This window comes from Anarhichas minor, unplaced genomic scaffold (assembly GCF_050575085.1).
Source record: "Anarhichas minor isolate MPS153535 unplaced genomic scaffold, ASM5057508v1 ptg000050l, whole genome shotgun sequence".
NCBI lineage: Eukaryota > Metazoa > Chordata > Actinopteri > Perciformes > Anarhichadidae > Anarhichas > Anarhichas minor.
This window is the reverse complement of record NW_027466496.1, coordinates 772,953-794,670: the sequence shown is the minus strand read 5'-3', so window position 1 is coordinate 794,670 and position 21,718 is coordinate 772,953. Positions and strand designations below refer to the sequence as shown.

Sequence of the window (21,718 nt, the reverse complement as noted above, 5' to 3'; positions counted from 1 at the left end):
TACTCAAAAATGATTCAAAGACAATGTATTATCAGTTTCTTGGCTACAACGGGGAGAATAGGTTTTGAATTGATTCACATGTTACCAAGGTGTTAAATTACTGCATGTGGGTTATATATTATGTCCCCCGGCCTCACACTAAATAAGAAAATAAATACACCTAAATCATTCTCTCAAGGAGCACTAGTGGAAATGTATGGGGCTGCCAGGGCACGGTCCCCCGGCATTATTTATTTTAGAGGGAAAATGACTGACTTAAAAATCATCTGACACTAAAGTACAAGTCAAAAGACATTCCAGAGGTGTCACTGCCGAATGAACCAAGCCAAATGACACTTAAATAAACCTCTGCTTTACATGACAAATGATTAAAGCCTGCGTCTTCTGACATTAGAAAATCCCCATCTCAGGGCTGATTATTTCGACATGCCTGTGTTTGGTTCGATGCTAACAGGCCCCGACTAACGCATCACCGAAGTCTATAAAATCAGCGCGTTGACTTGAGCCTTCGCTAACGGGGGAAAAGACTGAATTCGACTCGCATAAAAGATCAAAGCAAAAAGAATCCGTTCAAAAACTTTACATTTCACGCAAGTAATCACTCTGACCAGAAACAATGGTAAAGAAAAGGCAGATATGACAGCAGCATACAATGAGAGTGGAAAAAGCGACACAGCCAGCCGTGAACGAATAAGAGCCCCCCCATAAAAGTAACATATGTGCTGATGGCATGACGGCGGAACCCTTTATTGGTGTTCTGTTTTCACATACTGCAAGACTGCTGTTAACCACATCATCTCAGGAAACATATTTTCCACAAGTTCGATTGGTACCATCCCCATTTCCAAACTTCGTTATGGTTAGAAAACGTTTCTTGGGAAGGACGTAGGCACTTTGCACCTTGGCTGCAACACAGAGGCAAAGGACCCCAATGTCCTGATGATGTGGTCGAGATCAGGATTGGAGGACCTGGTGGGGTTACAGGGAAGCCCGTATACAGCCCTGGGTGTCCATGAGGAAGTCAATTGTCAGACTACTTTGGACACTCAGTGAATGGATCTCTCCAGGACCCTGAGGGACATGTTCATCTCTGTGACCCTCAATTTCCTGCAAATGTATGTCGACTCCCCCCGCATCCATCCATTGTTACTGCTGGCCTCTCGCACCTGCAGTTCACTAAGGCAATGGATAATCGGGCAGAGACTTACCTGCAACACATGGAGGATCTGGCGGGATATGGTTCCGTCACGATCGAGAGCTTTGCACAGGACTTGGCCTAAAATGCCTCATTGCTATTAACCCCCTTTTACACTGGGGCTCATTAGACTGTTGATCCTGTGGATAATGATTGATTTATCTCGGGCACACTAATCTGTATTAACTAATTACAAACACATCCCAAAAGATATGGCAACAATACGTTTTCTGTATCTCTGGTATGTTAAGTGTGGGCGTTAATATGTGTGTGTGTGTATGTGTTAATAAGATGTAATAAGTTGAGACCCTGAGTCCCGGCATACTTAGCCATGTTCTCCATACTGATGGAACACTTCCAGATGGCTCCGGTGGCGGCGGCCAGGAGCTGCTTGTTGTCCGCCTTGCTCAACAGCAAAACCAGCGGCTGCAGACCTGAGTACTTGCGCACCAGGTCACGAGTTAGTTTGTCCTCTGCACACTGCAAGGCAAAAGAGAGGGTCAGGATCTACATTAAGTCATCTAGAGACATAGTGTATGAAAGATGGTTTTCCTTTCTCCTTTCTCCTTTTCTACGGAAGCCCTTCAATGGAAAGTGAGAGAACAACATTTCTGGTGATCCATTTTCTAAGTGTAATCTAAATTGCTTTCCCTCCTGTGTTTAAGACTTAAGAACGGGAAAAAACGGTTTTGACAGGATAATCATTCCTTTTTTTATTTTTTTTCTCCGTGAAACAGGAAATAGAGGCTGAAGTGCAACACTACCCCGTGTTCTAAAAGGCACTAAAAGCAGTCTCTGATTATTATCATTAGAAAAATGATCATCGCGACTGCTTTCTTTATCGCCTGTTTCACAGAGATGAAATGTCTTTTAAGAAACTTAGAAAGATTGTCCAGACAAAACCTTTTCACAAGGATCACCAGAAAATAGATCACACACACATTCATTTTTCGGGGGTTTCCGTAATTTTCTCTAATTTCTGTTATAGACTTTAGGTCGATGAAAAAATAGTCTACAAGCACAGAAGTGTGGAAAACAATTACCTTGAAGATTGCGCTGGCACAATGCATTTGTAACTCATCGTTGTCACTCCTTAGGTTTTGGACCAAGTCCTTGATCATGCCCTCAGTCTGAATGGCAACCCTGAAGCTTTCCTATAGTGACAATTAGCAGACCACATGAACAACATGGACTAATCTCATGTCACATATGTACCGGTGCTGTTTTTTATGATTCCAATGTTCTCCTAATTGGTTTCATATGGCAAGTATCATACTTCTCCCACCCTTAAATGTTTCATAATTTTATATATTATCTTTAATAATAAACATATTACATCTCTTTTATATGCACCATTGTTGGGATTCTGCTCACCCTGCTGCAATGGCTTTATGATAGTTTTAAGGATAAGGCTGTCTTGTATCAGACTTGACAACTTGTTCCACATTCAACAACATAGAGTATGTGCCCCCTCTCACCTCAGAGGCACACTCCTGCAGGGTGCCCACCACAGGAATAAGCATGTCCTCATGTCGGGACTTGAGCAGGCGTCCCAGCAGAAAGACGCCCCCGGCCTTACGGATGGCCTCCTTGTTCTTGGTGCTCTTGCTGCAGCTCCACAGCGCCAGAGCCCCACAGCGAGCCACTTCCACGTCCTTCTCCTGGTTTGCAGTCAGGCTGGCTAAGTTGGGGACACAGTCCAGCAGCTTTACCTGAGAAGAGAGAGAGACAAAGACTAACATGTGGATGGGTGGATAAAAACATGTGCAAACAAGCAGACAGACCGCACATGTTTTAGCAAAAAAAATACTCTTCCATACAAGCAGTTACACAAACTCAGTGAACTTGACATCAATTCAAGGACTCTGAAAAGTCGATTGGAGTAATAATGGAGGGCTCCAGATGAGAATCGCAAGTTGTTGGCCGTGATTAAGGGTGTAATTAAAATTCTATTACCACTGAGTCTGCGAGGATGAAACAGCCAGGGATGCTAGGAATGGAAAACTGTCAGGATAGATGTTGATGTTAAGCCTGAAAAGCCCAGTGTGACGGTTTATGGCCATCATTCAGGGTTCTAATCCATAGTTCCTGGCCAGTGAGACAGAGCAGGCAAAGCTATTACACACAGTGCAGTTCAAAGGTGGTCTCATAGCGTGAAATTAATCTGCCTCCGTGAGTGACTTGCACATGAGAACATCCGATTTGGGGCCGAGGAAAATATACAAGGCATGGAGGCTTTAATCACAGATCTCTCTGTCAACAAACATGGATGCAGGTCAGAGGATGTAGGGGACATTCTATCTGTTTTACCACGGCACCCACTCTGCTCTGTTCAAAGACCGGGTGAAAAAGGACGGATGGGCCACTATCTGGAAAGTTGCATACAGTGTGAAAAGGGAATGAATTTAAATTGCTGTGCACCAAAAATGTAGTTCAGCAATCTGGATATGTGTTTTACACTTTGAATAAATAAGCAATGGTAATATGTGGATCAAATCGTAATAAGGCAGCATCCTGTTTTCCCAAAGGTTCCAACGTGTTTGTGGTTTAGCACAAAAAGTTTTCAGAAGTGTTGTAACGGAAAATCTGCAATCGTAGGACACAACGTTTTTATAACATCAATACAGAAAGATCAGGTTCTGGTCTGCAGTTTTCTCTCCTGCAGCTCTTCATTTTAGGATTACAGAGACTTTTGAGTACATTTTTATAGAATAACCTTAGTTTATGATGGCCTTTGCTTATGCTCACCAGTTTTTTGATACCGCCATAGCGCCTGACGGTTCTCCTTGCTCTGCGGAACCTGGCCACATTAGCAATGGTCTCAGCAGCTAAGGCCCTGAGGTCCTTGACTGGCGAGTCCAGGATCTTCATAATGCTCTGCAGGCCTCCCATGTCGACAATGGTTCGACGGATTTGCACGTTGTGACTTATCTTCCTCAGGATTTTCAAAGATCCAATCTAAAAAAAAAACACACACACACACACACACAATAAACTTTAACACTCAGTAAGATATTTGAAAAAATGATTTATGGAGAAGAAACTGTTGTGTCTATGCCAACATGAGGCCTCCATCTGTGCGAAGGGTACATACAGCGATATCTAGTAGCCAAACATTCACCCACATTACTACTAAAAATAGACAGGGCGAAAAGCCACAATAAAAGCAGGTTTAAAAAGCGCCCACAAGTCATTTGGCGCGCTGGAGAATAATTGCTACCCTGTGTCTTTAAAGGCATCCTCTCGACACAGCACTAGCGTTTCTGTAACTAAAACACACACGCCTCTGTTCATGCCCGCAGGCCATCCAGGTCCAGCTTTGGCACAGCTACTTACTTTGCATTTGACTTCATCTGTATCCAGCAAGTTAATGAGGACTTCAAGGCCACCTACGTCCCGGATGGCCAGTTGGCACGTCTCCTGCATCAAATTAAAGTCCATCATGGCGCACAGAGTGAGCACAGTGGCCGTCTGGTCGCCTACCTTTTGCCAAACATGAATGAAACATGAATGAATGAAAAAGGGAGACAAATGGGAAGAGAGGAGGACAACATTAAACAGTAAGCATTTGGAAAAGGGAGGAGGATACAAGCCTCCCCCACTCCCCCACCCTCCCTCTCCCTCTGTTGTTTCCCCCCCGTAATACCACTCCTGCTGGGGCCTTTTTGTCTATACCACATCCTGGTAAGTGTTTGGCTTTGTGTCAGTAAACACTGATGGAAAGAAACAACTTGCTAACAGACAACAGCGCCAAGACATTGCCCCGAAGATGAAAACGAACACTATTAGCGCTGGAACCCTGTAACTAAGGATGAATTAGCATTTAAAAAAGCAGATTATCTTTTGACAGTAGTTATATACACACATATCATGTTAGACCTGCACCCCAGCAATTAGAAACAGTAGCTACAACACTACTAAGTCAACAAGTTTTTTGAGGGCGGGGGGGGAATCTGATCGTTGATTTAAAGTCAAGTCCCTGAAGCAGAAAACAGATTTTTTTTGTTTTACTGCCACACTATGTTCACTAAAAAAAGATAAACCCAAAGATTTTAAATTGCATGTGTGGGCAAATCCTGAATCGGACTTTATCTTAGTGTTTTCTCCTAAATTTAGTGTCCAAATACATGCTGTCCTTTTTCAGATTCCCCTCACAAGTCATAAATCCACATAATGTCCCAGCTGTGGATGGATGTTGACAGCATTACGGCACTTAAAATACCAGTCTTCGGGTTGGTGCTTTGAGATGGTTCAAATACCTTCCAGGCAGGCAGCAATGGTGTTTTTATATCACCATATTTAGTCTGTATCATGCATAACAAACTTTGCTGACATCCAATGGTTTTGATCATGAGATGGGATGGGGAAAAATAATAAATCGGTAGTCAGATAAAACAGAAGCTCGTGACACGCAAAAGCAACAGTTAGCTGCTGTAACTCTAGGCCTGCTACATGGCTTTGATATGCGACACTGAAACGTCCAGTCCAAAATCTCCTGGCAAGTAAACAATCAAATATTATCCCTTCCCTGCAGTGGTTTGAATGTGCCACAGTTAGAGTACTCATCCAGTGGATTCAAGGCCGCCTCTACCGTTCCCAGCTTCAGAAGCCTTTATTAGCTGCACACTTTTGCAAACAATTTGAGCCGTCAGGACCGCCCTAAGTGGATTATTTCAAGCGAACATAAGAATGTAACACGTCCTGCTATCAGCTACCCATATGAGTAGAAAATAGCCCGTCACTATGTAGAAGGCTGGGGCAGTAATCTGTTTCATGCAGCTGTTGGAGGGGCCAGATCATCAGTGTAGACCTATGTCTGAAGTGGTGTTTGATCATATCTCACTGGCAAAGCAGCGCTCCGACAACAGCAGGATAACGGCCACATGTGTTCTCCATATCACGGCGCTATAGCCTAAATGTGAACCATTTGCCTATTAACAGCAGTGGATCTACGGCTTCCTTTGTCTCCTCCATTCTCACTCTTCAAAGGACTCGGCAGGCGAGGTTCGTACCTTGTAAAAACAACCGAGAAAAAAAAAAAAAAGAAGCTATGTTTCGGAGTGATAGCTGGGAGAACAGAAAACAGATCATGTGCTTTCATTTTTGTTGGCTTTGGTCTTGAAGTATTGTCGACATTCTTTAAAACATTGACAACATCTGACAATCTTTTATGGTGAAAGATCTTTCACTCTCTGAGCATGATGGGGCAGACAGATGCTCAAAGTGGAACCAATTCAACCACTATGTTGATGAATGTTTTGGTAGGTTTTTCTGGCTATTCTGACCCACAATCCTTTACGCAGATGAGCAAGGGGGTCAAAGTTCAAGTTACTATGTTATGAAAAAGTAGTGTGTCGCAATTGAATGCATACTGCATGCAACTTTTGAACTAAAAGTAAAAAGAAAAAGTATGCGATTTGGAACGCAGCTTTAGCTTAACCTGTTGGCATGCTAACATTTGCTAATCAGCACTGAGCATATCAGCTGAGGGTTACACAACTGTCCACATTTGTAACAAATTTTAGAGCAAATTATCCAAGAGTTGTCGAGACATTTCACTCTGAGCCAAAAACACCAACCTCATATGGTGATTCTAAAGTAAAAGACAGTGGATCACCAAAGTCTTAAGGGCTCATCCTCAGAAAATCATGAATGACAAGCTATTTCCATAAAAAAGTGAAAAAGTTGACTTGCTAGTGGCACTAGACGAAAAGTCAGAATATCACCAAAGTCATTAGAATTTATCCTCTGAGGACCTTGAATATTCGTATCAAATTTTGAAGACTATGCATCAATAGTTGTCAAGATATTTCACTTTGAACCACAGCCTCATAGTGGTGCAAGAGGAAAAGTTAGGGGGTCACCTAAATCTACTCTGGGGACTATGAATGTCTGCACAAAATGTCATGGAAATCTATCCAATAGTTATTGAGATAAGAAAGTCTGAACATGTGGATAAATGCAAAATACTAAAGTAGAAGAAGTGACAGAAAATGAATAGCTAATGACAGGGTGTATTGCAAAATATATCCCTAAATAGCAATAATTATGCTACTACAGTCACCTCTACAATAACACATCCCATTAAGACAATTCATAGGAACACCGCTATGGAATTTGCAGCATGCTATTTATGACGATAATACTCATTACTCACAAGTTTAATGGCAGCTCATCTAGTAATGATCAAAGATAGTTGTCTGATGGAATTACACAATAAAAAAAATGGATTTAGAAGAATTGAAGCAGCGTGAGGGATCAAATTCCATTCAAGAGGTGAACTCAACATCAGCCACTTAAAGATGCTTTACGCATTTTGTCTCTTCCTTTACTGCAGGTGTCTCGGCCTGACCTACTAAATAGCCGATGCATTTCCCACTACTGAATGGAGGTCTTATTCTTGTCTGGTTCCTCTGGAGCTGCAGACACAAGCTGCCCTGCATGAGCCACTCCAGGCCTATAAATCACAGCACTAAGCACGTGGGAGCAGGGATGGGGTTAAAAGGGCTGTCAATGGTACCCGGGTGACCTCAGGCCCTTTTTTCTGAGTACAGGGTTTTTTTTTTTTTTTTTGGTCTATATTTTATACGTGAGTGTGTGTTTTGGCTCGGACTACATGCCAGCGGGGCTAAACGTGCATATTGAGTATAAGTGCTCAGATATATAAGAGCGCATGTCTGCAATGCTGGACTGGTGACAGGTGGACTCGGGCCACTGCCAGAGCTTAGTGTAAGAGGGAAGTAGTGGCGTCTTGGCAGAGGTCGAGCCAGAGAGGATGCATGAGGTTTCATACGTCTCTGCAGTCTGCAGCAGACTTAGAGGGAAGGCTACTAATGACGAGAACAAACCCAATCTCCTGCTCTATAATGGTAAAAGGTACTGTAGGGATATAATGAATGATTACTGGTTGCTCCTAGCTTCATATTTGACATAGGATCTCCTATAACATAAAACTTGATCACTTAATAGGCCTTTCTGTCATAAAATGCGTGCAGTGCGCGCTGAGCAAACGTCTAGTCGGGTCTTTGGATTGAAAAGTGGCTTAACTCATGAGAACGCAATGATGCAATTATTCTCCAGATTAGACATGTTGCAAATGCATCACAGGCACTAAAAATCTAATGTTTTAATTGAGTGCTGTAGTTGTTAAAACAAGCATCAAAAAAAACTACATAATTAGCTTACAAATTCACTTCTGTTGAGGAAGTGAGCCAGTACTGGCTCTTGCACACTGGAGACAGGATTAGTTTTAGTGTCGCAATTAGTAGAACGGTTCTCATGAGGGGGTGGGGGGGAGCAGGGCAGTAGTACTGTGACTGCCCAGCAGAGGGGGAGCAACCTTAATGAGGGTTGAACTCAATACCATGTGTGTCAAGGGCCCAGCTCAGCTTGTTTAGCTGCAGCACTTTTACATTTGAGGTAAATGTACAGCAATAGAAACACAATCTTAAAGCAATGGAGAAAGGCTCCGCTCACAGGGACACGCTTTAAAAAGCAGTCTGCTGAATTATTTCATTGTGACTGTTCAAGAAAAAGAGGATTAAAAAGTCATCCGCTCAGTAAAAAGAAAATAAATCAAACTATGAACACTCGGTATTGGAATGTTTCATCAGGTAAGTAGTAACATATTGTGTATCAGACACAATATTTACATCTGCGAGAATATGAAAATTGTTTTCTGTTGAGAAAGCCACAGGCCGACCTAACTGATAGCAGCTGGAGAACTTTTCCTTTTATTTGAAATGACACAAAATACTCAAATAACATTTTGTGGCTTGGTTGCTCAGCTTACCGCTTGAAGTGATTCAGTCCTGAGCAGTAAAACAGCTCTTTATTCTCTTTTAGCAAAGCTGTCCTGTAACTTGTTTCCAGTCTGGTTTATTGAAGGCCTGCATGCCGTACGTATATATCTATATTTACAGAACACGGCCTTTAAAATGTATATAGCTTCAAATATAAAAGTATGACCAAATGTTTGCTTGTACTGTGGCACTGACGCATTACAGACTGGGATTAGGAGGATGAATTATGTTATGTCGGTGTGTTACAGACACACACATGTAAACGCACGCTTTCCTAGACACAGACTCAAATCTGCATGCTGGAATTTTTGCGTGCGACCATGTAAACCGTTTTACAAGCACAGATCTCCAGTCATACGAGTACAAAAACAAACATATCGGAACCCTAGGCAAACATTCCTCCATAAATATCATTAAAACACAAAACAGAACATCCGTGTGTCGCTTTATGAAAGTGTTCGACTTCCTAGAGTACAGACGGCTGTCTATAGAGCGAGGGGAAAGGGGAAGGGGGGGGGGGGGGAGATCTCCTCCTAAAATAAAACAGATATTTAACTTGGCTCATGGTAAGTTTCAGAGTCTGATGGTAATGATATTATAAAATGACTACTGGACAAACCCCATAAATAACTCTGCTGTGTGGTTTCCAGACAGATAGAACGCTGGGACATGTTGGTTACTGCAGGGCTGCATCTCATTGAAGCAGGAACACACACACACACACACACACACACACACACACACAAGCCTAAAGCTCACACCACAATCCTGCTGAAAAGCACAAAATATACAAACCAGTGAGGTTTTGTTTTTTTAAATCTGAATTTGCCTCTTTCATATCATTTACATCTTCTATTTTCCCTCTCTGGAAAGCAGTAGCTGCATGCTTTCAGAGTGGGAATTTCCTCCCATTATATTCTATTTTGCTAAGCTATAAATATCTATCTGGAGATCTTAAACTTTACAGCGGTGTAAGATTTACTCTGAACGATCCTATTTGAGCCACAGAACACAAATCTGCTGGTGATATCAAGAAATCTCGTACTGTGTGAAGATATGCAGTGCGGACTACTATTACATGCTGAAATAACATCAAGCAATTAAATTTGAAGCAGCATTTAAGGTATTTTTCGCCGTTAAATAGAAGGGGACAGCTTTGCAACGTGCGAAAAAGCAGATTCCTGTCAAAATAAAGTAAACGCAGTCTGTTTTAATAAAATCGGTCTGAACGACACTGTCCAGATAAATAGATAATAGTCTCACTGAGTGAGTAAGGACGGACGATCTCGAAGTCAAGTGATCGGAGGTGTTCCCAGCCAGTCTGGGTCAGTGGCGTTTTCCTAAATTTGCTTGATCCTCTTTTCTTTTCCTTCCATGTTTTGACACATTAATATTCACCATATGCCCTGTCAGACCTATCACAGGCGTGCTTCATTTCCATGCTTCTGCGGTGTGGGCAAACAGTGCGTACAGCTGCTCCGGTGCCGTCAGACAGCTCTTTCCCCTGCGCCTTGGCTCACATTTGCAACCAAACAGGCCTGTGTCAAAAAAAACAGGAATCCACGAGCAGAGCCAACCACTTCAATAAGCATCTCCCTACGAAGCGCCGCTTAATAGAATATATGTACTTTATCTGATCTGACATCCTCTTTTTTTTTTTACTGAGTGGCACCTAGATATGACTGAGGTTTGATTGGAAAATGATACCAGCTGTTCAAAGTTTTCCTGCATTGCAGCTCTGAAGAGGTTTTTGAAATTTGAATACTGACTCGGGACAGCATCAAAACTGTTGAACAGACGACTGGAAAAGAGCATGGACGTTACTGCTTCCTGTCAGCTGTGGCCTGCCGTAGCCCGCATCTGTACGGCTCTCTGTACGAATCACTATTTTGGGGTTGCAATTCATCAAGAGGAAGGAAACAGTGGTGTGCCAGGTAACGTTCCCCTACCTTGAGGTACTTGACCAGTTTCTGGATCTGCCAGTATTCAGGAGGCAGGTCTGTGTTACTCTCTGCACGGCGCTCTGGCTGCTCCTCTTCCTCCTCACTCTCAGCTGAACTCTCGCTGAAAGCGTCCACTGGCACGGATGCTGCTGGGGTCTTACTGCAAAACAATACATAAAAAGAGCAGATAATAGTACACTTTCGACCGCAGATAACGATCCACAAAAGTGTGGGATAGTGTAATGAGTAAGACAATACATAACCGGACAAAAGGAGGGAGTATGATATTGTTAAATCCCTTTTCCGGTGTTTTTAATGGGAAAAACAGCATGGTCATCCCACACAACGAGACCCATTAACGATTTTGAGATTCAAGTGTCAAGTTTGAACTTCCTCACAATCTAAGCAGCAGGAAAATAAAGATCGTAATAATGTCATGGGAGGACTGGAGCCGTCATCACATACAGAGGGCCATTGATGCAAACAGAAGTGCAGATGGCTTTTCCGAGCTGCTCGGGCCACTTGGATAACAATATGCTGAAGGTCGGGAGCTGTGGAGCAATGAAATTTGGTATATACATATTCAGATGGGGCCGCTGAGAGACAGTTCCCATGTACGCACAAATAGCATTTCCAGGGGAGCGTAGTATCAGAAGGAGCCAGCCCGGTACGAGGGAGAAACATGAGAAACACCGGACACCGAACGAGGCCTACGCTCTGTCCCGGGTGGTGTGCAATTCACATTCACTGTGACTGAGTGAATGAGCCCCGGGGGTCTTTACTGCGTGTAGGCTAACCGGTGAGCACCAAAGAATGCTATCGGTGAACAGTGGCTATGAGTGGATTTATGATGCTAGGAGCCTGTATGCATTGGCAGACGCAAGTGTGGAGACAGCTGAGGAGGTGTCGCTGCCAAGAGCCAGAGGAAGAAAAGACCTTTACACGGGTTCTTCATCAGTACAATGGTTAGTGTGAATGCAGGTTACACTTTCAACAACAAAACTTGTAAAATGACACTTCCTATCAGTTCCTAAATCTTGTATCCCCCCCCCCCTGTAGAAAGTATTCCTTACAGATTGTGATAGACTGCTTTGGGACACTTACATTTTGTGGGAGGACTGGCGTCCAGGTAAGGAGGACACAGAGAAGTCTGCTTTCATCTTGCCCTTGGCTCTCGCTCCCAGCTTTCTCTTCTGTATTTCACCAGACTTCTCCTCTCCGGAGCTCTTACTCGCTTTCTTTTCCTCTGCTTCACTATATTGATGTGAAATAACGAGTCATTACGCCTGCTTCTATGTTGAAAATGGTTATTTTTCTAACATAATCATTATTTAACAAGCACATGTGACGGAGGCTTTGGCATCGCCGTCGTTTGAGGCTCATCTCCTCAACAAGAGGAAAGTATTCCTTACAGATTGTGATAGACTGCTTTGGGACACTTACATTTTGTGGGAGGACTGGCATCCAGGTAAGGAGGACACAGAGAAGTCTGCTTTCATCTTGCCCTTGGCTCTCGCTCCCAGCTTTCTCTTCTGTATTTCACCAGACTTCTCCTCTCCGGAGCTCTTACTCGCTTTCTTTTCCTCTGCTTCACTATATTGATGTGAAATAACGAGTCATTACGCCTGCTTCTATGTTGAAAATGGTTATTTTTCTAACATAATCATTATTTAACAAGCACATGTGACGGAGGCTTTGGCATCGCCGTCGTTTGAGGCTCATCTCCTCAACAAGAGGAAAGTATTCCTTACAGATTGTGATAGACTGCTTTGGGACACTTACATTTTGTGGGAGGACTGGCGTCCAGGTAAGGAGGACACAGAGAAGTCTGCTTTCATCTTGCCCTTGGCTCTCGCTCCCAGCTTTCTCTTCTGTATTTCACCAGACTTCTCCTCTCCGGAGCTCTTACTCGCTTTCTTTTCCTCTGCTTCACTATAATGATGTGAAATAACGAGTCATTACGCCTGCTTCTATGTTGAAAATGGTTATTTTTCTAACATAATCATTATTTAACAATTCGTGACAAGGGTTCAGCGGCATTTTTTATTTTTTTTTAAAGCAATTGAGATACTTTTATCGTGAGCCAGTTTCTCCTCAAATGGGTATAGTTATCACAAGGTGCAGCTGCAACAGCTCAGCCCTCGCTAGATCTATTTATCAATCAAAGACCATATGTGACAGATCTTTTTGGGGATTGTTTCTAAGACTTTTTCCCAACATTTCTGTCTGTAATAGGGCAGAAAGGGTTTCCACCCTGTGAACGTATCCATTAACGTAATCATTGTGTAATCAGGAACACTTTCACTTGCCCTTAAAATATGAAAAACCATATAACGGTCTCAGTGTAATGTGCGACTGCTGGCAGACACGGCGAGCACATGTGACGGAGGCTTTGGCATCGCCGTCGTTTGAGGCTCATCTCCTCAACAAGAGGGCCCCCCCCCCGGTACGCGGTAGCCTGAAGATATTTCAGGGCACATCTTAACGGGAGGAATCATCACATACCCGCACAGAGACACGAGACCCAGATTCTTCCACCACGGACATAGTTCATATTTCTTCCCGCCGCCCGCCTTGTTCGGCGCATGCTGTTGCCTCGCCTTCTCGTGCACATTCTTTTCCTGTTGCTCGTAAGACCTCTGGGGTTGGCCCTGTTCCTCCGCATCAACCGGTTCCACATGCTGGATCTTTTGCGTTGATGGAAGTTCTTGAACTGCAAAATCCTGTTGGTAAGTGGAAAAAGACAACGACCGGAGAATGAGAGGGGGGGGGGGGGGGGGGGGGGACCTCTTTCAATTTGCACCGAAAGTCTAGCTGTGAGATGTACAATACATGATTGTTTGTAAAAATAAACGTTTGTGCCCCGGTTGTGCATTTCTCTGAATGATGCTTATTAAAAGTAAATACTCATTCTGAATGTATTTTCCACCCCCCCCTTCTGACACGATGCCTCTCTCTTCATTATGTGAGACACATTACATATTATTTCTCTGACAGTGTTTCACTCCGAAAACAGGCATATATTTTAAAAAAAACAGCAGTATCAGTGACACATGAAAAACATAAAATTCCCATAAAAGCCCTTTCTGAACAGTATGCAGACCTGCGTAACAATTTCCGTCTTTATTGAGGCTTTGGAGTAGAATAACACTTTGCCAATGCTTTACACAGAAGAGGTCCCCCTCTGTTAATTGGCCGAACAATATCAAAAAGTTTATTGTTTCTGTGCATTCCTCCACCTAAAACCTGGCAGCTTGGCACAGACAAAGCAGTGCCTTTGTGTCACGGTTATTCACTTCTGATTTGATTTTATTCTGACGTCTTGAAGGTCTTTGTACCAAACTTTACAACCTACATACGAATGCCAACAAGACACATATGAATGGTTTGCAGGCGGGAGAATTTTTAATCACAGACACCTGCTCAGCAGAAATAGCTTGTCATTTGTTATTAGGGGGCTCAACCGTTTTTAAAGGGCAGGGAAAAAGAATTAGGAGTTAAGTATTTATATGGCTCGTATCGCCAAGCATGCCCGAAGACTTGTTTTTCATAAAACACAAAGTGACCTGCCATTGGAAACATACAAGTCAACTCACCGCAGAGCCACAGTCTGACTTTATTAGCCAAAGCGACCTTCTTTAATTCTACTGTATGGGACTCCATGCGCTCACACAGAGGGGAACATTCCTTGACATGCCACGGTAAAAAGTCCTAATACAGGCGCCTCTCTGCTTCTGAAAACACTCCAGGCCTGGACAGAAATGCTTGGACGCCTACATTTGTAAACTCAAAAAAACATTTTAAAAGCAGGTGATATTCAATCCCTGGCACTTTTCTTATTTCTTCATTTGACTCCTAAAACATAAACTCCAACTATTTACATGTGCTTGTGGCTCGACTAGATCTAATTACTTGATCCGCACTGATGGAAAATCAGCCGGGCAGCAAATGTGAAGCCACCGGCCACAAAACATCTGTCAGTGGCGAGATTCAAGCGGCCTCTGCTGACTGATTATGACAGTGAGGCGGTCTATATTAATTTCAGGATGTGAATAACAAAAACAAATCTCTTTTTTTCGCTCTTCAGTGAGCGTCTTGTGCATGCAAATACGCCGCATGTCCAATTCCCAATCACGCCGCCATGTCAAAACAAATCCACAACACCGAACAGAGAGGGCGAGTCTGCTTCCTCCCCGTGTTGCAGGCCTCGGCTCCTTTTGGCTCGTTTGATTGAGGCTGTCTAATCTAATAGAACTGTTCAAAAAAAAAAAAAAGACCTGCTTCCTCACTTTGGAGTCGAGCAGATACGTTTGGAGATTAGGTGTTGTTATCTTTGGCTATCGCCTTCCACGCTTTGCAATCAGGGAACTGAGCCGGAGTCATGCGAGGTTGTGTTTCTGACGGACACCGCCCGCTGTCGCTCTCCCTGGAATTAAAACTGGAATGGATCATGTCCACGAGAGCGACCGCAATTACTTAATATCTCGGACGCGGGATGCACGTTTGCGCCGTCTGATTGCTGTCGTCAGCAATCAATCAAACGAGTTTCAAAGCGCTGCGTTTTCCCCCCCCGTTGACCCCCATCATGTGAGGGTGATTAGCTCGAGTGGAGGCAGGGAGAGTGAAACAACGTTTACGGGACACAGCGAGCCACATATCAAAGGAGTTTGAAGAATCCAGAAGAAAAAGATCTCGACAATGATTTGTGCCCCCACAAACTGGTTCGCAGCGATTTTTACTGCGGCTGTCCGTCATTTTTTTTTGATGGTTCAGACTCGAGGCATCACTCTTCACACAGTAGGGCTCGTAAAACATAAAAGCCTCAGTGTGTTTTTTTACACGCTTCAGCCTGGCACTACTCATTGGTTTATTAAAGGCTTCACTAGCCCCATCCCAGCTTACTGTACCACGGACCAATGACAACTTCACAGATACAATGGAGGCGCTATTCCACTGTGTATGCTGCACAGTATAATCTTCGTGAAGCTTCACAATCACTCCTTGTTCACTCAGTCACTATTCCCATAAGCTAGACACTCAATAGGTTAAGGGTCATTTTCTCATCCATAAAATAAAGAGCGTAGCAATGTGGAATTGTCAGCTGAAAGTAGTAGTACATGGTAAATGGACTTGTATAAAGCTTTTCAAGTCTTGCGACCACTTAAAGCACTTTAATACTACATCTGAGCCAATGCTCAATATAACACTAAAGCAACAGCTTTGTGCTGCGTTTCAGACTAAATTAAAGCTGCATAATGCACAGCTTTCCTCATTTTGTTTTTGTGTGATCAACCTGCCACATACATGCCATGCACACTACTTTATTTTCTGTCCATATGGTGCTTACATGGTGGATGGAAGTGCACCATGCAGTGAATAGGAAGTGATTTCGGACACTAAGAGTCTACAGCCACGTTAGCAGTGCTTTAAGCTAAATTCTGATGTTTAGCATTTGGTCATAAATCTACGAAGTCTTGAGAGGCAAGTCAGACAAACGAGTCTGATCGAAATGGTTTTCTCTCCTGTGTTTATGACTTCAGAACAGGTGCAAAAATGCTTTCGCCAAGATATGTTTCAAAATAAGTTCCTCAACAAAAGAAATCATCTGTGAAGCAGGTGAAAAAAATGTGTATAGTGTTTGTTGTTGCAATACTCATTTCTGGCCACAAGAGGCTGAAGTGCCTCACAACCTCGTGTTCTAAATAGTTTTAAAAATAAATCATGTTTGCGTTCAGTTTTAATTTACATAACCTGGTAACACACAATATTGTCTTGTAATGTTTCTTAATACCTTGTGTTTAGCGTGCATGGAGAAATAAAAAAAACTCACCTGGAAGAAAACATTTTCAAACAATCTGTCAAAAGGTTGTTTTTTTAAACTGCTTTCACAGATGTGAAAACTTGCAGGTGGCGTTAGAGGAAAAGCCAGGAAATCACCAAAGTCAATAGGATTTAATCCTCTGGGGACCATGAATGTGTGTTAAAAACGAATGGCAATCCATCCAATAGTTACATAGAGACATTGAAGTCTGGACCAAAGTGGTGGACCACCTGACTGACATTTCCATCCATAATGTTTGCAAATGAATGTCTGTTAAAGACAACTTACATCAATGTACAGCAGTGATTGAATAAATGAATCCTTGGGACAATTCAATAAGCAGTTTTGTTTTGTAAAAAGCATTTCTGTTGTCTTCTGTACTGAAGGCATTTCTACTTACAGAGTAGTTCTGTGAAATCTTCTGGTTTTGAAAAAGCATTGAGAAAAATGCATCTCCGTGCCAATCCAGTTGACATCAGTAAATTCTATGAATCAGACAGTTCTACTGTATATTTCATTGAGAATGACATGATAGCAAATGGAAAACAAAAATCTATAGGCCTACTACGATTCTTTAAAGACACGAGATCGATACAAAGCGGGCAGCGAGCGGAAGGTGGTCCGTAGGTGTTTCGATGATGCTACATTTTCCAACAAACATCAGCGTGAGCAAAGAAAAAAAAAAAAGAGATCAGATTTTTAAATGATTAACAGATTTTTGGAGCACAGCTGGAATCTATTATTGAGGCGATTTGTTATGTCGTCAAATTACTAAAGCAGGAAATAGCACTACTGAATAAATCACGCGTTTTGCAGTGTCTGGAAATGAGCGCGGGTGTCTGTGCATGCGTGTGTGTGCCGGGGGGTGGGGGGGGACGGCGTGCTGTTTTGATGTTGGAACAAGGAGGAGGTCGGCTTCAGAAATTTTTCAGCACAGTGACAACCAGACACTAGCTCACTAGCGTGGAGCAGCACAGACACTGATTACACAATCCTCACTCTGTTTACACATGTGAGTCACACGCCGTCAGCGATCAAATCACAGGTTTCGGAGAGAAGGACCTCGTTCGTGGGACAAAGAGGCATTTCAACACCCACGCGTTCCCGGCTATGGGAGCTAAAACTCAAGGCTACGAAAAAAAAAAAAGAGGCCTTAATGCGTTGATGTTAATTGCATCTGCCCTCGTGTTCCACTGTACCTGCTCGTTTGTGTTCCCGGCAAAATGTGGAGATGTGCTCTTCAGAAGAGTTCCCAGGTCCTCGTACGTATCACTCGCTCGCTCGTAGCCGCTCTCCTCCCCCCCCTGTTTTATGCCCTGTGAAAACACAGTGAAAAACAGCTTCATTAATTCTAAAAACCACAATTATAATATGACCCACATGTCGGCTGGAATAGCTGAGGGTTAGAAAGCTCGGAGTATCTCCAGGCAGCCTTTAGCGAGGAAGTGTAAAAACCATGTAAACCGCCGAATTAGGTTTAAGACACTGCTGCTCTTTGAGGTTTCATTTGCATCAATGTCACCCGTTTCGGGTTTGAGGTTGTAGTTTTTTTCACCTCGGCCGAACCATTTCCAGGTGGAGAAACAAGAGGCAGGAGGCCTATGGCTTGTCAGCAATGTCAGGGAAGAGAGTGAAAGGTGCTGCAGCACGCAAAATCCTCTCTTAGAGATGATTGCAAACACATTCAGAGATTCCTGGAGTTTGGCAAGTATTTGGAAGCTCCGTATGCAATAGCACACTTTTTTGGGGGGGGGGGGGGGGGGGGGGGGGGACACCTAAATGCCAGATAGGAGATTTTCTTTTTACCCTGCAAATTGAAGGTATATTTATGAACATAATAGTTTGAGTTTGTCCCCTGATCATGAGTAGAAACACAAGCCTTACACAGAGATTATATTAAGAGACTTTTAACAGCATCAGAAAACATAAGTAACTTAGACTTTGTTGTTGTCTAGTGATGGCTTATTTTGTATCGGCAAACTTTTCTTCAACTTTTGTAACGTTATTGGTGATCTGCTCTTAATGACTGCACAGGCCCAGTGGTTGAAGATGTTGGACGCTCTACATGATATTACTGGGTGTGGTTGTCTTGCAGACCCACTGCACTTTGTTTAAACACCGCATCCAGCTGGAACAATGTAAAGGCGGACTTACAAATGTCATAAGTGATTACTCTTCGTGAACTCAAGTCAGTTTTTAAGGATGTGGACAATAAAACTCTTGCTCCTAAATGTATTTTATTTCTTGTTTTTTTTATTTTACTAGTTTTGGAAACATGTAATATAAACTAATATAGTTTAATCTACTGCAGGTTATAACACTGACTATGGATAAGTACCTCGTATAACCCCACTTTAAAACAGCCAAACTATGACTGACTGACTGTACAGTGATGGATCAGAAATTACTTTCCAGAATGTAACCTCCATGAACATCTCCTCACACAGAAATAGGACGCAATATCGGGTTGACTGTTGCAGCTGATCCACAGTCCACAGTGCTTCATCTTCCTCATCTTACCCCGTTGAGAAAGACTCCAGCTGTGCTGCAGGTGATGTAGAGGGTCTCAGTGTCGCAGGGCTCGATCACAAGGTAACAAATCTCATTAAGGGCCTGTCTCCACGGAGGGGCGCGGCAGCCGTTTGAAAACACATAATCTAAAAGAAAAGCAAGGGGAAAAAAAGATGGCAGTTTGGAATAATCTCGCAGAAACCTTGATGTAAATGTAATGTAGCCTGACAGCAACAACACGTCTGTCTCCAAAGGAAGAAGGAAACAGAGAAAAACAGTGGAGCAAAACAGAGAAATCATCACAAGTGCCTGGACCGCTAAAGAGGATGACGTGGCACACCGATGAGCACAGGTCTGAGAGGTAGTTTCACTTAGTAGTGAAACTATCATATTTTACGGCTGGTTGGGAGAGTATTTTCATCGACTTCATAGAATTCAACATGAGGACTTGCTTCCACCACTTGGTGTGCACATGCTTTGTGAGGCCTCGATGAATACGAGCACTGACTAACGACTTGGTAAACTGGAATCTGACAAGACATAATGACTTCTGCGGCGGCAGAACACAGACCTTTTTTTTTTTTTACGCTTTGGAATATCCAGCATTAGCGTTAATAGCAACGGCTTTCGTTGCAGCGCAGTGAAATGTGGGGAGATAATTCAAACCTGATGTGTATCGAACCGACTTCAACACCCTCTTTTCCCCCCCGCTGCAGAGCCGCTTCAACAGCTCCACTTCACTCTTCACCGCGCCGGGGTCCAGCCCGACTCGTCTGTGATGAAAGTGCAGAAAAACAAAACAAAACAAACGTCCAATTCGTCTCATTCATTCACGGTTTCCCTTTTTGTCTAAACCCGCTGCTTCTTCCAATCAAAAACAACCACATGTTGCAGGGAAACTGGTTAGGTCTTGAGTGGAAGTGGGGACAGCCGTGGAGGATGGATAGATGATGGAGAAGGAAGAAGCACCTACCCGTCTATCTCTTTGAGGCACTTGCTGAGGAGCTGGTTGTCCATATTTTGGAGCAGGAGGAACAGCTTGACCTTGCCTTGATCCCCCTCTTTGTCTTCCAGACTTAGCACATCTGTGTGGGCATCATGTTTCTCCAGGATGCTGGCAAAGCTGGGGCCAAGAATCTTAACCACGGGGTCTCTATTTTCTGAGTAATGAAAGAGGTTAGCCATAGCGAATCTTCAGATTCAGAGGCCGATCACCCAAGAATGAGAGCTACAATTCAGTAGGCCTCATATGAACTGTGTTTTTCCTCTTTTTTTAATGTTTTTTACTACATTAATCATGTATTCCCATCATTAACTTATCTTTTTTTTGGCAGCAGACCTAAACTAAATGCATATATGTAAAGAGTCACCAATGGCAGTATAATTGCGTGGTTGTAGACAAATAAATGAAGTCTGTGGGTTATGGAGGCATGTTGGTGGCTGGACTACTTAGGATGCAAATTGGATTCAAATCACCTCCTGTGTTCATCTTGCTTACCTTCGAGACATGCTTGAACCTCCTCCAGCTTCTTATCATCTGCCAGATGAACTAGTCTAGAGAGCTGGCTGAAGCTGCGCACATAAACAGTAGCAGGGGAGAGCTGCAACAATGGATGCCCTTCGCTGTCTTTCTCGTGGGACTGTACATCCGAGTCACTGAGGAGAAAAACAAAAAAAACTTTTATCCATATTATTACTTTTTCATACTAGATTAAGTTTTTGTACTTCTCCGCTTCCAAGCTACGGGATGCAACGCACACACTGAAAGTCGACCAGAACTTCTGATGGAATAAAAAGGAATGTACTCAGTCTAACTGAAGCTGAAAAACAAATTAATTATAGCCTACTGCTTTGACTAAAGCCAAGGTAAAATACATTTGGACACCATGGTGACAGCATATCCTGCACAGGCACGTCATACTGAAAGCACCGGCCAACCAGCTGCCGGCCTCATGATTAGACCAACCTGATGTCATAGTCGGTTTTGAAATCAGATGCCACTAAAGTGGTACTCCACCGGAGAGGCTCCTCGAACACGTGCTCGGCCTCCTGTGGGTGTCGGGAGCTGAACTCCTCCACAAAGCGCAGGACCTCTTTCAACAAGGACTCGTTCATTGGCGTGAGCTCAAGTTTGCCAGAGCTGGTCCACTGGGCCGCCCTCGTCAGTGATGACCCCATGGCACCGGCTGGGATATTCTGAAAGTAAATATTACAAACAACATCTTAAACAGTGTGTGGCTGATGCTTCTTAACTTTACACTTTTGATAAATTTTGTGCTCGGGGTCCCATGTGGAGATACTAAGAAAAAAGGCATTCGTTTGATATATTTTCAAAGCTGAAACGATTAGTAAATGAATTGCTTCACAGACCGACATGAAATGAATCTGCAACTGCTTTGATAATGCTTCTCAAGCGTGAGGATTTGCCATTTTTCTTTTCTCTTAG

The 21,718-nt window shown here is 43.2% G+C and overlaps 1 protein-coding gene across 2 annotated transcripts in view; it reads right to left on the bottom strand.

Annotated features, from left to right (window-relative positions):
* Window positions 1–21,450, bottom strand: part of LOC142971903 (outer dynein arm-docking complex subunit 2-like) — a 39,308-nt gene extending 17,858 nt beyond the window's left edge. The window contains exons 1-14 of one of the 2 annotated variants that reach the window (XM_076112639.1): window positions 21,239–21,450; window positions 20,771–20,928; window positions 20,246–20,432; window positions 19,939–20,045; window positions 19,282–19,418; window positions 17,961–18,077; window positions 13,417–13,663; window positions 13,276–13,309; window positions 10,947–11,100; window positions 4,532–4,678; window positions 3,944–4,153; window positions 2,674–2,907; window positions 2,239–2,349; window positions 1,521–1,675 (exon numbers count right to left, since the gene is read on the bottom strand). In XM_076112639.1, the coding sequence (XP_075968754.1) occupies window positions 1,521–1,675; window positions 2,239–2,349; window positions 2,674–2,907; window positions 3,944–4,153; window positions 4,532–4,678; window positions 10,947–11,100; window positions 13,276–13,309; window positions 13,417–13,663; window positions 17,961–18,077; window positions 19,282–19,418; window positions 19,939–20,045; window positions 20,246–20,432; window positions 20,771–20,928; window positions 21,239–21,450 (2,210 nt within the window). The remainder of the gene's footprint in view (window positions 1–1,520; window positions 1,676–2,238; window positions 2,350–2,673; window positions 2,908–3,943; window positions 4,154–4,531; window positions 4,679–10,946; window positions 11,101–13,275; window positions 13,310–13,416; window positions 13,664–17,960; window positions 18,078–19,281; window positions 19,419–19,938; window positions 20,046–20,245; window positions 20,433–20,770; window positions 20,929–21,238) is intronic. The other variant, XM_076112640.1, reaches the window with a different exon arrangement.
* Between the last annotated feature and the right edge of the window lie 268 nt (window positions 21,451–21,718).